Source organism: Taudactylus pleione, unplaced genomic scaffold, assembly GCF_031769625.1.
Source record: "Taudactylus pleione unplaced genomic scaffold, aTauple2 ptg000310l, whole genome shotgun sequence".
Lineage (NCBI taxonomy): Eukaryota > Metazoa > Chordata > Amphibia > Anura > Myobatrachidae > Taudactylus > Taudactylus pleione.
The window spans coordinates 340,165-358,967 of record NW_028284711.1 but is presented as its reverse complement, the minus strand read 5'-3'; the positions used below and the strand labels follow the sequence as shown (position 1 = coordinate 358,967).

General features: G+C 45.7%; 1 protein-coding gene across 1 annotated transcript in view; it reads right to left on the bottom strand.

Annotated features, from left to right (window-relative positions):
• The window catches only part of AK4 (adenylate kinase 4), a 65,327-nt gene that overhangs the window by 11,258 nt on the left and 35,266 nt on the right, over positions 1-18,803 (bottom strand). Inside the window, exon 3 of the mRNA XM_088442372.1 lies at positions 16,697-16,816. Within this exon, the coding sequence (XP_088298498.1) occupies positions 16,697-16,816 (120 nt within the window). The remainder of the gene's footprint in view (positions 1-16,696; positions 16,817-18,803) is intronic.

The window sequence follows — 18,803 nt, the reverse complement described above, 5'->3', positions numbered from 1 at the left end:
AATAATATATAACTCCCCCCATGCCAGATATATATCCCCAATAATCTGTAAATGCCGCCATGCAAGATATATATCACCAATAATCTGTAACTCCCGCCGTGCCAGATGTATCCAGAATAATCTGTAACTCCCGCCATGCCAGATGTATCCCCAATAATCTGTAACTCCTGTCGTGCCTGATGTATCCCCAATAATATATAACTCCCCCCATGCCAGATATATATCCCCAATAATCTGTAAATGCCGCCATGCAAGATATATATCACCAATAATCTGTAACTCCCGCCGTGCCAGATGTATCCAGAATAATCTGTAACTCCCGCCATGCCAGATGTATCCCCAATAATCTGTAACTCCCGCCATGCCAGATGTATCCCCAATAATCTGTAACTCCCGCCATGCCAGATGTATCCCCAATAATCTGTAACTCCCGCCGTGCCAGATGTATATCCCCAAAAATCTGTAAATGCCGCCGTGCCAGATGTATCCCCAATAATCTGTAACTCCCGCCGTGCCAGATATATATCCCCAATAATCTGTAAATGCCGCTGTGCCAGATGTATCCCCAATAATCTGTAACTCCCACCGTGCCAGATGTATATCCCCAATAATCTGTAACTCCCGCCATGCCACATGTATATCCCCAATAATCTGTAACTCCCGCTGTACCAGATGTATCCCCAATAATCTGTAACTCCCGCCGTGCCAGATGTATCCCCAATAATCTGTAACTCCCGCCGTGCCAGATGTATCCCCAATAATCTGTAAATGTCACCATGCCGTACTGAGCTGTAGAACAGAGATGAATTACTGCTAGTGACTTTCAGATACAAATACCAGCTGGTGATTGATGTAGGAAATCCTCCCGTGGAGCAGGGTTACAGACATGGAGAGCAGATTATGTGCTTGAAATTCCAGGAACATACGAAAGGTACGCCGGGATTTCGTGCTGTGGAATTTAATGCGTTAACCGCATTGTAACGCCAATGCAAAACACCCAATAAGATGTTTGCACAGATTTTTAAAGCAGCAATCATTCCAAAGGCAAAACCAGGTTGTTTTGCATATTAAGTTATTGCAGCTTTAAAAACACGGGCTAACTGGACAGAATAGTGGCCGTAAATGTATCTCACAGGTAATTACGTAACGCCCAATGAGTTTTATTGTCACACCCATGTACACACATTGTACCTGCAGTAGAAATGCTAGTAAGGGTATATCATTTCTGATACGATATAAAAGAGGGCAGACCTGCACAAAGGCCACGTTCGGGGGATCCCAGTAGGGACCATGTTACAGAGCTCCAATTCCTGGAGATACTGGAGTCACTGAACTAACAGGTGCGGTACATAATGTCGACATGGACGGGAACACAACTTGTGAAAAGTCGACGCTGTGAATGTTGTCCAACGGCATGTCGAGCATGCGGTTTTCCGGTGACAAGGTAAGTATCCTAAACCGACTAACACTAAAATCGTTTAAAAAATTTTTTTTTTCGACATTCACAATGTTAACATTATGGGGGAGATTTATCAAAGCTTGGAGAGCTCCTAACTGTCATTTTTCAAAAACAGCCTTGTAAGTGACAGTTAGTGGCTGATTGGTTAGTACTTTATCTCTCGCTCTCATTATCAGTGCGGTATAAAAGTTCTGCCCTCCCTTCTCCTCACTGAGCTGCATCGCCCGTAATGGAGGGCGCTTCCGGAGCACATGCCGTGCCAAAACATACAGGGTGTACTCTGCAGTCGCACGTAACACTCAGGAGCTGCCCCAAGCCGTGCACGCGTGCACCAGGATAAACCAATCGCCGTACCAGCAAATGCTATACAGTATGTATGCAGGGAAAACGCTGACATAGCATGTAGGACACACACACAGGGGTCGCTTTACTTTCACCCTGCAAATTAGAGTTGGGGTAGGACACATGCCCCTCCGGGCTTTTACTCTCTTTGCACATTGTACATTTGCTCCTCTCTCCCCTTTACCGGTGCATGATTGCTTTACCAAGGTGCAAAAGAGCGCCTCCTAGCTGGATCGGCGCCAAACTCGTTACCGCACCTGCAATTAAATCCATTAAAGATGGAGCTGGATTCTACAGAAACTATCTAACAGTTTATCAGCCAAATACAATAATAAATAACTAGTGATCATTAAACTCTGGCCCTGATTCAGAGACGGACGCTCGCTCTGAATTTGGGTGTTTTTTTTTTTTTTGTGTGCGGCCTCCTGGCCGCTCGCATAGCTGTCAGTGACCACCCACAGCTATTGCGAGGGGCCAGGTTGATGGTCGCGATGGTCAAGACCATCGCCCATCGGGCTTGCGACGAGACCCTTGTGGTAGGGTCTTGTGGCCGCAAGCCCCAGAGAGCTTCTGGCTCTAATAGAGCCGGAAGCTCTCCTGCTGACATCACTGGTTATATCAGTGGGGCCGCCCCCAAACGGCAGGCGTTCCTTCGGTAACGCCTCAGTTTGGCCAGCCACCCCCCCTGCCCGCCTACCAAACGGGGCGAGCTGTCAATCACCATCGACAGCTCGCCCCCTTTGGTGCGAGACCCGGAGCCACCGTCGCTAGCCGGGTCGTGCGCATGCCCAGTGGGCAAACATCGACCCGGTTGCGAGCGCTCAGCGCTCGCGACCGGGTCTGAATCAGGCCCTCTGTTACAGGATTTCAATGGGAGGCAGGTTTCTAGGATGATATCACTCACATAGACAAAATCACTGCCAGAGACATAGGGTAACCGTATCCGATAGATCCCCTTCAGTATTTGTACCTGAAAGTGACGTGGAGTGAGGACGGAAGTGCGGTTCCATGCCCAGAAAGGCCACCAAAAGAAATTTGGTCGCTCGCCACAGGTTTATATCCCCCCTCTACAGTATATCCACGTGGATGGTAACGAATGACATTGAACAGTAACGGATGACGTCAGGGTACAAATACTGAAGGGGATCTATCCACAACCATGCTTGCAATAACATACACGCGCAGCCACATGTACACACACACACACGCATGCAGCATACATACATACTTACATACATACATACATACATACATACATACATACATACACCTACACCAGGGGCGTATCTATAATGGGTACATATAGAAAAAACTATTTGCAATCAGAAATTGCAAATATCCCGGCGCTCAATATCAAAAAGGTAGTAAAATACGTGCCTGCTGCAAGTAATAGGGGTTTTTGTCAAAAACCCAGAGACACCAGTCTCCACAGCAAAAACAACACAAAAACAGAATCTTTACTGCGCTAGGCACTATACGTAGATTGGAATCTATATATCAATATATGGTTTGCTAGCTGTTAATAAACAGGAGGCATGTGTTAAAAATTAAAACAAATATTTATTACATATAAATGGATCCACATATAAACATCAAAAATTAAAAAATTGCAACCTAATTGCACATGAATGGATTGACATAAAATCGCAGAGATCATACGACTCTCTTGCTACGATGTATGAAGAAATAACTTGATACTATATCAATGGGGTTCCACAGCACAACGTTCTGATTGCTGCCAATAGTAATGCAACAGTGTGACTTAAAAGTAACAATTTGTTTCCAGTAAAATCAGCTGAATTCCGCTATTAGTGGATGATCACTCTGGCGTCCCAGTGTGATATGCAGTCACGCTGGATATGTAGGTGGAATGGGGGAAAGAAATGATAGTACCTCAGTCCTTGGAATGCTGTATCCAAATCAATAGGCGTCCTTGTTTGACTTGTCCGCTCGCTGTGTGAGCTGCGGCTGGATGATAATCAGCTGCCGTGCAGCGGGATGACAGAGCTATTCACGGGGCGGTGAGTGGGTGGCGGCTGGCGGTGCACTCCGATTGCACAGTGGAGGAGCAGCACCGACCACGGAGCAGCGTCTGCAGACCAGCCGGCGGCGAACTCCGGGAACTCAGCGGGACACCAAAGCAGCACACGGAGCAGTGTCTGAACACCAGCCGGCAGCGATCTCCAGGAATGGATCGTCACTTTCCAAAAGAACCTCCAAAGTGTAGGTGCAGCAAATGGTGTAGTGCTGTGGATACCTCCAGTGCCTGGGTGATGACGTCAACGCGTTTCGTCCCGTGAAAACCGGGACTTTCTCAAGACTGTCAATGCCTCAGTTTGGCCAGTCACCCCCCCTGCCCGCCTACCAAACGGGGCGAGCTGTCAATCACCATCGACAGCTCGCCCCCTTTGGTGCGAGACCCGGAGCCACCGTCGCTAGCCGGGTCGTGCGCATGCTCAGTGGGCAAACATCGACCCGGTTGCGAGCGCTCAGCGCTAGCAACCGGGTCTGAATCAGGCCCTCTGTTACAGAATTTCAGTGGGAGGCAGGTTTCTAGGATGATATCACTCACAGACAAAATCACTGCCAGAGACATAGGGTAACCGTATCCGATAGATCCCCTTCAGTATTTGTACCTGAAAGTGACGTGGAGTGAGGACGGAAGTGCAGTTCCATGCCCAGAAAGGCCACCAAAAGAAATTTGGTCGCTCGCCACAGGTTTATATTCCCCCTCTACAGTATATCCACGTGGATGGTAACGAATGACATTGGACAGTAATGGATGGCGTCAGGGTACAAATACTGAAGGGGATCTATCCACAACCAGGCTTGCAATAACATACACGCGCAGCCACATGTACACACACACACGCATGCAGCATACATACATACATACATACATACATACATACACACATACACCTACACCAGTAGCGTATCTATAATGGGTACACCCTGCACCCATATTATGTAAAACTTTCCTCTCTGAGGTCCCACGTCTGGTCCCCCAGCACTGCTCAAACGGCAAAAAATGGCTGCCGCGACTATTTTGTTCGGTGTTTTGCGAATGCACTGTGAGGAAATTGCCGGGAAAATGGCGGCCACGCCATTTCCCCAGTGATCTGCACATGCGCAATAGACTCCGGGCACACACTAGTGCCCAGAGTGTATTGATTCTGTGGTGGCCGGCCAGCCGCGTCAGTTGGCTGCCGGAGTCAGGGGAGGGGGCCCGTGACGTGGGATGCACACAGCCCCCTACTCTCTAAAGACGCCCCTTCCACCTTCCTTTCCTGGTGTTCCAGGGCACAAAGGGCATTTTGCATTGAAGATATTTGTAAAACTAATAATTATCTTTTGTCAGATTTGCGATGTCACAATATCAGAAACGCCTGCGGCTCTGAATGAGGCCCAAAATGTCATTAAAGTTAAATATTTTGAAATACTAAGCAGAGCCAATAGTACAGGTCTCTCTTCTCTCATTGGTTATCTGTGTTCATAAACAGCGGTGTTAGGGAACGCGAATGCCGGCAGTAAGAGACTTCTGGATCAGCCACGCCCGCGAAGGGGTGGAGCTCTGCCGCATCACTTTTTTGCATTTTATAGAATAATAATTGTGATTATATTTATAAATGTGCTTAAACAGGGCTAAATTATTAACATGCTTTTGTTCTATATAGAACTGTTCTAGTGCGGATTGGGATCACGTAGGAGTATTTGAATCGGGACGTCGAGAGACAGAGATCAGTCATCTTGGGCGTGGGAACAAAAGTCTGCATCCGGACCCACCAGCGGTGGGTCTTGTGACATGTGTTAAAGGATTTCCCAAAATAGTCCCTCTTTTTTTTTTTGAAGATTTATGTAAACAGTTTGCACATTTGCGCACGTCTGTAGTGACAGGCATTATGGCAGCCAAATTAGCCTCTATATTCCGATATACGAATCACCGGAAACGAAAGAAGGGAATTCGGAACAGGATCAATGAAAGCTGTTTTGACCCCCGACCACTCACCACTGCCGCAATAGACGTCCCCCCCCTTGCCCCAGTATATTGTCCCGCTCCCTCCATGGTTTTACTGTGATGTCTCTTTTTCATGCGCTGGTTAGCGGCTATGTATCGTGTTAGCGGCTGTGTCTTTAGGTTTATCCCATGCACAGCGTTGAGTACACTTTGTGGCTCCTAATTAATAGGAGATAATTGGATGGGTTGCTGGGATGTGACTGTAAGGGATGAAGGAAGAATCTCGGAGGATGACGCATATCTCCGCTGTATCTCAGCATGTTAGAGGTGCTGTGTGGGTGGTTATCATACAAGATAACAAGGTCTCTGCTGTCTGCAGCATACAGACAGATGAACTATAGATTTTATATTTTTACAGTGCATCCGGAAAGTATTCACAACGCTTCACTTTCTCTACATTTTGTTACGTTACAGCCGTATTCCAAAATGGAATAAATTAATTTTTGTCCTCAAAATTCTACACACAATACCCCATAATGACAACGTGTGAAACGGTTTTTTTGCAAGTTTTGAAAATTTTATTAAAAGAAAACAAAAAAAACTAAGAAATCACATGCACATAAGTATTCACGCCCTTTGCTCAATACTTTGTTGCTGCACCTTTGGCAGCAATTACAGCTTCAAGTCTATTTGAATATGATGCCACGAGCTTGGCACACATATCTTTGGGCAGTTTCGCCCATTCCTCTTTGCAGCACCTCTCAAGCTCCATCAGGTTGGATGGGAAGCGTCGGTGCACAGCCATTTTCAGATCTATCCAAGAGATGTTCAATCGGATTCAAGTCTGGGCTCTGGCTGGGTTACTCAAGGACATCGCAGAGTTGTCCTGGAGCCACTCCTTTGATATCTTGGCTGTGTGCTTAGGGTCGTTGTCCTGCTGAAAGATGAACCGTCGCCCCAGTCTGAGGTCAAGAGCGCTCTGGAGCAGTTTTCATACATGATGTCTCTGTACATTGCTGCATTCATCTTTCCCTCTATCCTGACTAGTCTCCCAGTTCCTGCCGCTGAAAAACATCCCCACAGCATGATGCTGCCACCACCATGCTTCACTGTAGGGATGGTATTGGCCTGGTGATGAGCGGTGCCTGGTTTCCTCCAAACATAACGCCTGGCATTCACACCAAAGAGTTCAATCTTTGTCTCTCATGGTCTGAGAGTCCTTCAGGTGCATTTTGGCAAACTCCAGGTGGGCTGCCATGTGCTTTTTACTAAGTAGTGGCTTCCATCTGGCCACTCTGCAGTAATCCACCAATCAGGCCTGTATGGTAGAGATGGTTGTCCTTCTGGAAGGTTGTCCTCTCTCCACAGAGGAATGCTGGAGTCTTGATAGAGTGACCATTGGGTTCTTGGTCACATCCCTGACTAGGGCCCTTCTCCTCTGTTTGCTCAGTTTAGACGGCTGGCCAACTGTAGGAAGAGTCCTGGTGGTTTCGAACTTCTTCCATTTACGGATGATGGAGGCCACTATGCTCACTGGGACCTTCAAAAGCAACAGATATTTTTCTGTACCCTTTCCTAGATTTGTGCCTCGAGACAATCCTGTCTCGAAGGTCTACAGACAATTCCTTGGACTTCATGCTTGGTTTGTGCTCTGACATGCACTGTCAAGTGTGGGACCTAGGTGTATGCTTTTAAAAATCATGTCCAATCAACTGAAGTTACCACAGGTGGACTCCAATTAAGCTGTAGGAACATATCAAGGATGATCAGTGGAAACAGGATGCACCTGAGCTCAATTTTGAGCTTCATGGCAAAGGCCGTGAATAGTTTTTTTTTTTTTAATTAAATTTGCAAAAATCTAAAAAAAAAAAAACCTTTTTGCATGTTGTCATTATGGGGTATTGTGTGTAGAATTTTGAGGACAAAAATGAATTTATTCACAACAAGGCCCTCTCCGCTGCTCCAATACATCCTGCGGTCCGCGTCCACTGACTCTTCCGGCCACGTGACTGCTTGCATTGTGTTCTGTGTCTTCAGTCTCTGGGCCTTATTCAGCAGTTCCCAAAACGGAGGCGTGATGATGGCATATGAAGGGGCATGAGGAAGCTCTGGCATATATAGTGAACGGTTTTTATGACATATGAGGGGCTCTGATGCCACATAAAGGGGCATGTAGAGGGGTCTGATGGTATATAAGGTGCATGAGGGGGTCCTGATGGAATATAAAGAGCATGAGGTCATATAAACAGGCATGAGGAGCAGATGCCATATACAGTGCCTTGCAAAAGTATTCACCCCCCTTACCTTTTTTGTTACATAACAAAAAATAAAAATTACAGATTGTAAAGTCTGAATTTTATGTGACGGATCTGCACAAAATAGTCTAATTTGGTGAAGTGAAATGAGAAAAATATATATAAAAAAAAATCTTTATAAATAAAATTCTGAAAATGCATGCGCATATGTAATCACCCCCTTTGCTATGAAGCCCTTCAAAAGTTCTGATGCAACCAATTACCTTCAGAAGTCACATAATTAGTGAAATGAAGGCCACCTGTGTGAAATCTCAGTGTCACATGATCTGTCAGTATAAACACACCTTTTCTGAAAGGCCCCAGAGGCTGCAACACCACTAAGCAAGAGGCATCACACTATGAAGACCAAGGAGCTCTCCAAACAAGTCAGGGACAAAGTTGTTGAGAAGTACAATTCTGAGTTGGGTTATAAAAAAAATATCCAAATCTTTGATGATCCCCCGGAGCACCATCAAATCCATCATCATCAAATGGAAAGAACATGGTACCACAACAAACCTGCCAAGAGAGGGCCGCCCACCAAAACTCACAGGCCGGGCAAGGAGGGTATTAATCAGAGAGGCAGCACAGAGACCAAAGGTAACCCTAAAGGAGCTGCAGAGTTCCACAGCAGAGACTGGTGTATCTGTGCATGTGACCACAATAAGCCGTACATTCCATAGAGCTGGGCTTTATGGAAGAGTGGCCAGAGAAAAACCATTCCTTAGTGATAAAAATAAGAAGACACGATTTGAGTTTGCCAAAAGGCATGTGGGCGACTCCCCAAATGTATGGAGGAAGGTGCTCTGGTCAGATGAGACTAAAATTGAACATTTTGGCCACCAAGGAAAACACTATGTCTAGCGCAAACCCAACACATCCCATCACCCCAAGAACACCATCCCCACAGTGAAACATGGTGGTGGCAGCATCATGCTGTGGGGATGTTTTTCAGCAGCAGGGACTGGGAAACTGATTCGAGTCGAGGGAAAGATGGATGGTACTAAACACAGGGATATTCTTGAGCAAAACCTAGTTCAGTCTGCCTGTGATTTGAGACTGGGACGGAGGTTCACCTTCCAGCAGGACATGACCCGAAGCATACTGCTAAAGCAACACTCGAGTGGTTTAAGGGGAAACATTTAAATGTGTTGGAATAGCCTAGTCAAAGCCCAGATCTCAATCCAATTGAGAATATGTGGTCAGACTTGAAGATTGCTCTTCACAAGCGGAAACCATCCAACATGAAGGAGCTGGAGTAGTTTTGCCTTTAGGAATGGGCAAAAATCCCAGGGGCAAGATGTGGCAAGCTCAGAGACTTATCCAAAGCGACTTGCAGCTGTAATTGCCGCAAAAGGTGGCTCAACAAAGTGCTGACTTTAGGGGGGTGAATAGTTATGCACGATGAAGTTTTCTGTTATGTTGCCCTAAATATTGTTTGATTCTCAATATAAAAAATAAAAAAAACACACAACTTCACAGTTGTAGGCATGTTCTGTGAATGAAATGATGCACACCTTCACACAATCCATTTTAATTCCAGGTTGTGAGGCAACAAAACATGAAAAATGCAAAGGGGTGTGAATACTTTTGCGAGGCACTGTATAGGAGCATTTGAATCAGATGGCATACAAAAGTGCAGACGGGGCCAGAAACCTAACAAATAAAATGGTTATAACCCTACTGCGGTTTTGGCCACGCCCTGTATCACATTCCCTCTCAGGAATATGAAATAAAAAGTGTTACCCAAAGTAAAACAACAGATAATCGACAATAACACACAAATTAAAATATATATATATTTTATTTTTTTTACAAAAAGCTTTGTGAGTATTCCTAATATTCTAAGAAAACCTGGACACATCTTTCATAGGTCATGTGTTCTGTCTGCTACCTAGGGCGCAAGGTCAACTGGGCGACATGGTCACTGCCCAGCTTGTTGGGGTGCCTGGATAGGTGCTAGGAGAATCCTTAAATCCCGGAGGGGGGCCTACCTAGGGCGCTGAAGACCATTAGCCCAAAAAGACGTGACAAGTCACCAATAGGAAATATGAACGATGAAAGCGAAAACTCTGCAAATTGTATGCAAAAAAAGCTCCATGTCACATAGCAGAAATATACTGACAAGATTCCTTGTCTTGTAATACTGAAAGGGATAAAATCACATTTACTGTACAAGGAGGGATTGTTTACATTCGTTTTATTCACAATGTTCAATAAACTTTTTTTTTGTAACGTTATTCTCCTTGTTCCTCTGCATCTGCTGCAATAAGCTAGATCAGCCTACATCACATCTAGGGGTCTATTTACTAAGCAGTGTTAGGAGACAGAGTGGAAAGTGATAAGGTGCCAGCCAATCAGCTCCCACCTGCCATCTCACAGGCTGTGTTTGAAAAATGACAGTTGGGAGCTGATTGGCTGGCACCTTATCACTTTTGTCTCCTAACACTGCTTAGTAACTAGACCTCTTAATCTCACGCACAGACTTTCTGGGAACACCTCAGAGAGCGCAGAGATCTTGTTTAGCTTTATGAACCAATTACGTTTTTATGCAGCTTTCTAGGAAATGGAAATTCCTGTGTTTTAAAGGACTTTCTAAATATACAAGACGACAGATTAAGCAAGCATTCTGGCAGTGTAAAAAGAATACTGGCAGCACTGGCGAAAGACTAGGGTATGAAGATGATCTGGATACGTCCTCTAATCTTCCAACAAGAAGGCATTAGAAATAATTTAAAAAAAATTATTATTGACTTCCAGTAATCATTTAACAACGGAACGTAGTGTAAATTAGAGTTTGTTGCATATTCAGCAACAGGGCCGACTGCTCAACTTCTGGCCTGGGCCGCACTGGGCTCATCTTCGGGCTCAGGTATGGCCAGGCCGTGACTCATCTCTGATGCGACAGTGGTAATGGTCACGCAGCCGCGCAGTGCACTCTGGGAGAGGGAAGAAGGGATGTGGGCAGCGGCACAGAACAGGCAGCCAATTGCTGCCACCTTGATAGAACTTCTGTTCCCCTCATACGTTTCCCTCATCAAGGGTACACTGTAAGCAGCTGCATCCTCCATAATAAGCCCAAAAACTCATGCATAGGGTGCGAGTAGACCTGGAGCCGGCCCTGTTTAGCAAAATGTGAGAGCTCAAACGCTCTTGAATGGCCACCAAGCACAGACGAGCCAATCTAAAAAAAAAAAAAAAGAAAAAGTTTTTCAAACTCTGAGGCCGACTGTACTGTCCAATAATACAGGACAATGCAGGGAAATTAGTGTGCATGGGAAAACAAGACAACCCCCAAATCCCAGCTTTGTCGTAGATATAGTGATTCTGATAAGCTCCTGATCCATTTACATACAATCCTTCATGGGATGTTGTTAGTCCCTCCTGATCACAGGAAGCTGGTATTTGAGGATAAATGCTGATTTTGGAGTCATTGCCTCATCTCCTTGTTAGTACAGGTAATGTCTGGGTATAACACTAGAGGTGACAGATCTGTCATCACAACACTGCAATCAGAAGCACAAGGCCGGTCTAATAAAGGTTGTTACAGCTTCTTATTGCTACATCCGTCTTGGCACGAACATCACTAGATCCAGATTACTTGTATCGATTTTGGGAAATAACGTCGTTACTGAGAGGTCATTCCGTGCGCAAAACAGTTACAATTTGTCGGAGCGTTTTTTCTGCTAATCAGACCCCCAGTATTCCGCAGCTGAGCTCTCGCCTCGATTCCGAATCCTGCATTGTAGGGAGGCATTAAATATTCCTATAATAATTGCCCCCTAAGTGCCCCAAAAATATCCCAGAAAAATCCCTAAAACTGACTGGCTGTTGCCCGCGGCTTCGCCCACGATGAAATCGCTTTTGCCAACATATTTTTTTCTTATTTGAGGTGTTCTAGTTGCATTGCTTTGCATAGGGGCCCTGCCCACGTGACCAGCAGCGCTATACAGACTGGTGGCAGCAGCGCCTTCACCCACCTTTCACACCAATGTCACTGTGTGCCCTGTGTACAGACTGCTATGTAACCTCTCCTATTCACCCACCACTCACACCAATGTCACTGTGTGCCCTGTGCACAGACTGCTATGTAGCCTATCCTATTCACCCACTACTCACACCAATGTCACTGTGTGCCCTGTGCACGGACTGCTATGCAACCTCTCCTATTCACCCACCACTCACACCAATGTCACTGTGTGCCCTGTGCACAGACTGCTATGTAGCCTATCCTATTCACCCACTACTCACACCAATGTCACTGTGTGCCCTGTGCACGGACTGCTATGTAACCTCTCCTATTCACCCACCACTCACACCAATGTCACTGTGTGCCCTGTGCACAGACTGCTATGTAGCCTATCCTATTCACCCACTACTCACACCAATGTCACTGTGTGCCCTGTGCACGGACTGCTATGCAACCTCTCCTATTCACCCACCACTCACACCAATGTCACTGTGTGCCCTGTGCACAGACTGCTATGTAGCCTATCCTATTCACCCACTACTCACACCAATGTCACTGTGTGCCCTGTGCACGGACTGCTATGTAACCTCTCCTATTCACCCACTACTCACACCAATGTCACTGTGTGCCCTGTGCACAGACTGCTATGTAACCTCTCCTATTCACCCACCACTCACACCAATGTCACTGTGTGCCCTGTGCACGTACTGCTATGTAACCTATCCTATTCACCCACCACTGACATCACTGTCACTGTGTGCCCTGTGCACAGACTGCTATGTAACCTATCCTATTCACCCACCTCTCACACCTATGTCACTGTGTGCTCTGTGCAGAGATTGCTATGTAACCTATCCTATTCACCCACCACTCACACCATTATCACTGTGTGCCCTGTGCACAGACTACTATGTAACCTATCCTATTCACCCACCACTCACACCAATGTCACTGTGTGTCCTGTGCACAGACTGCTATGTAACCTCTCCTATTCACCCACTACTCACACCAATGTCACTGTGTGCCCTGTGCACAGACTGCTATGTAACCTCTCCTATTCACCCACCACTCACACCATTATCACTGTGTGCCCTGTGCACAGACTACTATGTAACCTCTCCTATTCACCCACTACTCACACCAATGTCACTGTGTGTCCTGTGCACAGACTGCTATGTAACCTCTCCTATTCACCCACTACTCACACCAAGGTCACTGTGTGCCCTGTGCACAGACTGCTATGTAACCTATCCTATTCACCCACCACTCACACCATTATCACTGTGTGCCCTGTGCACAAACTACTATGTAACCTCTCCTATTCACCCACTACTCACACCAATGTCACTGTGTGCCCTGTGCACAGACTGCTATGTAACCTCTCCTATTCACCCACTACTCACACCAATGTCACTGTGTGCCCTGTGCACAGACTGCTATGTAACCTCTCCTATTCACCCACCACTCACACCAATGTCACTGTGTGCCCTGTGCACGTACTGCTATGTAACCTATCCTATTCACCCACCACTGACATCACTGTCACTGTGTGCCCTGTGCACAGACTGCTATGTAACCTATCCTATTCACCCACCTCTCACACCTATGTCACTGTGTGCTCTGTGCAGAGATTGCTATGTAACCTATCCTATTCACCCACCACTCACACCATTATCACTGTGTGCCCTGTGCAGACTGCTATGTAGCTGATCCTATTCAAGCCCACACCCCCCCCCCCCCTCCCCAACCCCTAATCAGTGCAGTCTTCTGGTGCGTCCTAGATGCATCGCACTGTGACGAAGACATTTTCAGGCAAAAAAAAGTTGCAAAGCAGAGTCGCACTGGACCTGACTCGCTGAAAGGGGCTGTTTGACGCGATTGCACCAATAGTGTATGAGGGCAGATCTGTGTACACACACACATATATGTCCTGTGACCACTATACGTGCTATACTGTGCGCTCCAGCAATTCAGGGACCAGCAGAGACGGTCAGGTGTCTATAAAGACACGGTCTGTCTGTGTGTGAACTATATCCCATCTTGTGATTAACCATAAACAGAATTACACCAGCAGCCGACAGCATCCTTGGAGAATAACGGGGATATGTGTTAAAAATTAAAGTGACACTATGAAATGAATGACAGATGTGACCCTGGTGTTCCGGCAGTGAGGGGGTAATATTATGTAACAGCTACAAGGTTCATTTCTTAGACAGACGGTTGAGTCATCCATTTCCGTTAATGAGACATCTCAGCAGGCTCTCGCCCGAACCTTAGGAAATACTTCACAGACGTTTCTGTGCACAGATCCCCCTGCATGCAGAGTATCTTACAGTACAGTAATAGAAGCACATCTATCACCTAGCTATCGCCATTAGACTGGTCTTATCTTTACATCTATTCTACCCTCACTGATCCCGTCCTGCTTTTCACTATACACAATACTATGATGCTGCTTGTGGATGGGGCGATTAATTAGGTACGTAATAAGGGAAAGGCAGACTTGTGAATAGCAGAAAAGGGTCTTATTCTTTCTTCTAACAAATAAAAATTTCTTAATGCAAATCAGACTAAAAGGGGAAAATTAATTAGCTGCGTAAATTTACCAGCGGGATAAATGATTCCCCGGGGCTATCCAATTAGCCCCCGAAGTCAGCCCGCAGCACTGCATTTAACGGGCTGACCCGAAAAGAATTATGCTATACTTAGCCTGCTATCGGGGGCAAGCAGTGGGTTAACACATGGGTCCAGGAACTGTGGGAGAGATTCAATTAGCCATGGTAATTAAATGCGGGCTAACTGATCGCCGTGGGCGATTCAATTAGCCCCACTTAACAGGGATCTCTTTTTTCGGGTCTCATGAGACCCAAAAATAAATCAACGACAACTGTGCTGTTATCTGGTGATAAAAGGCAGCTAACTTTTCATGGTTTCGGTGTGTTAACGCCCCATAACCAGTGTTAACACCCGTTAACACGTTCATTTAACGGGCGTTAACATAGCTATCGGGCGAATTCGGGAGGTTAACTGTATAGTCCTGGGCATTAAAGCCCGAGGCTACCTCCCGTTACTACCAGCGATAATAGACAGCGGGTAATTGAATTCCCCCCCCATGTTAACGCCCGATAATAAGATAATTTATCGGGCAAGGAGAAAGGGCTGTAATTTAATAGCCCCGGCGTTGAAGCCAGAGTCTACCACCTTCTTTCACCTCCAATAAATTATATGGGCTAATTGAATTCCCCCCTAAACGCTGCTTCTTATTTCTGGGTTAGGTAAGGGATGCTGGCGCTCGCCATCCTGGCGGTCAGAATACAGACGCCGGAATCCCGACAGGGTTAGCATTCCGACACTTGTTGGTCGGTATGCTAACCCTCCTCCTCTCCCTACCCTAACCCTCCCCCTTTAGTGCCTAAACCTAACTTCCCCCTCCCCGCACCCGAAACCTAACCCTTCCCCCAGTGCCTAACCCTTACTCCTAAACCTAACCTTTCCCCAGCCCCACTACTTACCTTTGGTGTCGGGATTCTGGCACCAGTAACGTAAGCGGGAGGGGCTGGGCTGCACATCCTAATATTAAACATGATAATAGGTGCTACCATGCTGAGACCAGTAGTTCTACAGCAAAAAGGAGAGGGGGGGGAAGGAGCAGGTGCACACTATAAGCACTAAGAATACAAATGATCAAAATATCTATAATGGACTGCAATAATTAACAAGGTTTTAAATATAAGGTTTCTTAGTACATGTTTGGCCAAAGATGTTTATAGATATTTTGATCATCTGTATTCTTAGTGCTTATAGTGTGCACCTGCTCCTCCCCCCCCTCTCCTTTTTGCTGTACCAGTAATGTAAGCGTCAGCATCCCTGACCGCCGAGATGCTGAACGTATCCCCTTATTTCTGCTATATTTCGCTACTTAGGGCTTTTTAAAAATGTTGCATTCTGGGAGACACCCACCCATTTCATTTGGGTGTTACTGGGCCTGATTCTGACCCCCTGCAGCTGCTTTGCTCGCGTCCCTCAGAGTAGTTGTATTTTGGTCTATTGAAGAGCAGAGGGTCTTTCTCACAATTCCGCTATACAGGACAGCAGCCAGTGCAACACGCAAGACAGCCAATCAGAAAACAGTAAGAAAGGTGGAGGTGCTGACAACCGTGCGATGGGCATGCTAAAGTCTTAGAGACAGCACAAAATTCCCTGCATCCTGGGATTTCTCCTTTACGTTATCCCTATCAAATTTATTTGGTTAAATGCCCCAAGGGAAGGAGATTGGGAGGGATTTTGGGTTCCACACTCAAAATCTAAGTTTCTCTAAAAAACAGAATCCAGTTGTTATTTGAGGATAACATTTTATGTATATAATCTACTTTTCTTGACCTACAAAATGGATTTATGCAAATCCTCTCTATAATCATCCCTACAGCCCAGATTCACTTTCTCCCAGCAGATATCACGTACTTAATAGGCATGAAAGCAAAATATTGTTACAAGATAATGGAGGTGAAAAAATAAGGTTTAAGGTTTAGTTTCATTTAATATGCCCAGTTTGCGATCTTGAACCCACCAGCAACACATTAGCGTTTTAATGCTAGTGAAACACGCTACATGTATGACATCTATCACAACTGCAAACGGCGGAAAGAGGACAGAGGAATGAAGTGTAAATTTACCGTCTAGAAGCCAGCTGTGAGTAGTCTTCTTCTCCAGCTCGGAGAGCATGACGCGGGTAATGAGGTCATCAGGGACCGGAAGACTTTGCTGCATATATTTCTTGGCCAACACCCCGACCTCTGTGGGCATGGAAAACAAATAATAAAATTAATTTGCTGTCAGTAATGTTATAAAGAAGAAATGCAAAACAGCAGAGGCGGACTTTAGGGGTCGGGACGTACCTAGGCACAACATTAAAGGAAAGCCCCCACTGCCCAAATTTAATATTTGCATTGTTTGGTAACAGGCCCTCATTTGGCGATTGTCAGTTTAATACAATTTTTTGGGTAGTTCCCCTGCACCCCTAGAAGAGGGTGAAATTCATGTATACACGGAGAGACCAAAGACGGGTTCATAAGGGCTCTCTCATTAGGGCATAAAGAATCAGTGGAAGTGTCAATATGGGACTTGAGAGATCTTTTTCCAGTATCTTTTTCATCTCAACTTCCAACATCAAGAGGTGTACAATTTCTTAGCAGACTATTGGACTCCACAATATGAAAGCCTTCTTTATTGGCAATATCGCTAGCTGTGGAATAATTTAAAACTACAGCCTCCCGGGCTACCGGGTAATAATCAATTACTCAAGTTTCATCCTCCAATCCACTTGGAAAATTTAAGCTCATGTTCCAAGTTTATATTTAAGGCACCTGCTGCTAGCTTTTCTGCAGCTCAAAACTTGAATAATAATTGATCAAGTTCCTGTTGTTGAACATAATCACTCACACACACACACATTGTGCCATCTCTACATTGAAATGTGCACCACCACCCAGTTTTGCTGCCATTCTTTGTCATTTGTAGACCAAGTCATTCTGTGGTCTAAGTTGTAGATCTGATGCCACCAAGTTAAGGTCTTACTTGGCCTGGTATGGTGTTATTTTGTTCCTTTGTCTGCAGAACTCAAATTTAATACAGATGTGACTTATCACACTGGAATAAGGCTCAAAACAAATTTCCTCAATTGCTCTTCAATGTTTTGCTGTTGTCATTTGGCACTTTGGAGATTCCATGCAACCTTGGCCATATGGATCGATCGATCGGTCTGTCTGCCTGTCTGTCGGCAAGATTACTTTTGTAGCAGACAAAATCGAAAAAGGGTTCTGATTTCAAAGTATCGCCACATGGTGGTGCATGTTCCTTTAAGTCAACTTCAGCAAGCCAGTCATTCAGCATTACTTGCCCGGACACCATCTTTACTGACTGTACATAAAGAATAGACCGGTGTTTTGGGAGTTCTGCAGTACCTAATGGACTAAGTCTTTCTGAGGTTGTTCTGTAATGAATTATTGGCTTCTCAGACATGGCCCACCTGTCCTGTGGGGTGTGAGCCCAAACAGACCCAAACCTTTTTCATCTCCATCCTTTGTGGGACTGATGAGTCTTGGAACTTGGTGGGGTCTATGTAAAAAGCCTTGGATAGAGATAACCTGGACAGAGCTAAAGTACCTAGCAATCAGTTCCTAACTGTCATGTTACAGGCTGTGTTTGAAAAATGACAGGAGCTGATTGGTTGGTACTTTATCTGCATCCACTTTTTCTCTCTCTAAAAAAAAACTGGGTACACACTAGATGATATCTTGAGCGATTCAGGTGATTCCAACGCATCGGAACGTCAAATCGTTCATATCGTGTACAGTGTATGCACGATGCTGATGTAAACTCCCGCCGGTTCCATACAGCATGGCCCCCACTACCCCCTCTGTCGCTGCCGACATCATGTACTTGCCGATGCCATCACCCCTGCCGAGTCCGTCGCTAACGAGATCGGTACACACTAGATCAGGGGTCAGGGAACTTTTTCACCTTTTACCCCAAAATATATTTAGATACGCCGACGTTACCCCCTTGAAAGGAAGGAAATCATAGCAGTGCCCCCATAAATGCCCCTGTAGTAGTGCCCCTGTAGTAGTGCTCCCATATAATGCCCCTGTAGTAGTGCCCCCATATAATGCCCCTGTAGTAGTGCTCCCATATAGTGCCCCTGTAGTAGTGCCCCCATATAATGCCCCTGTAGTAGTGCCCCATATAGTGCCCCTGTAGTAGTGCCCCCATATAATGCCCCTG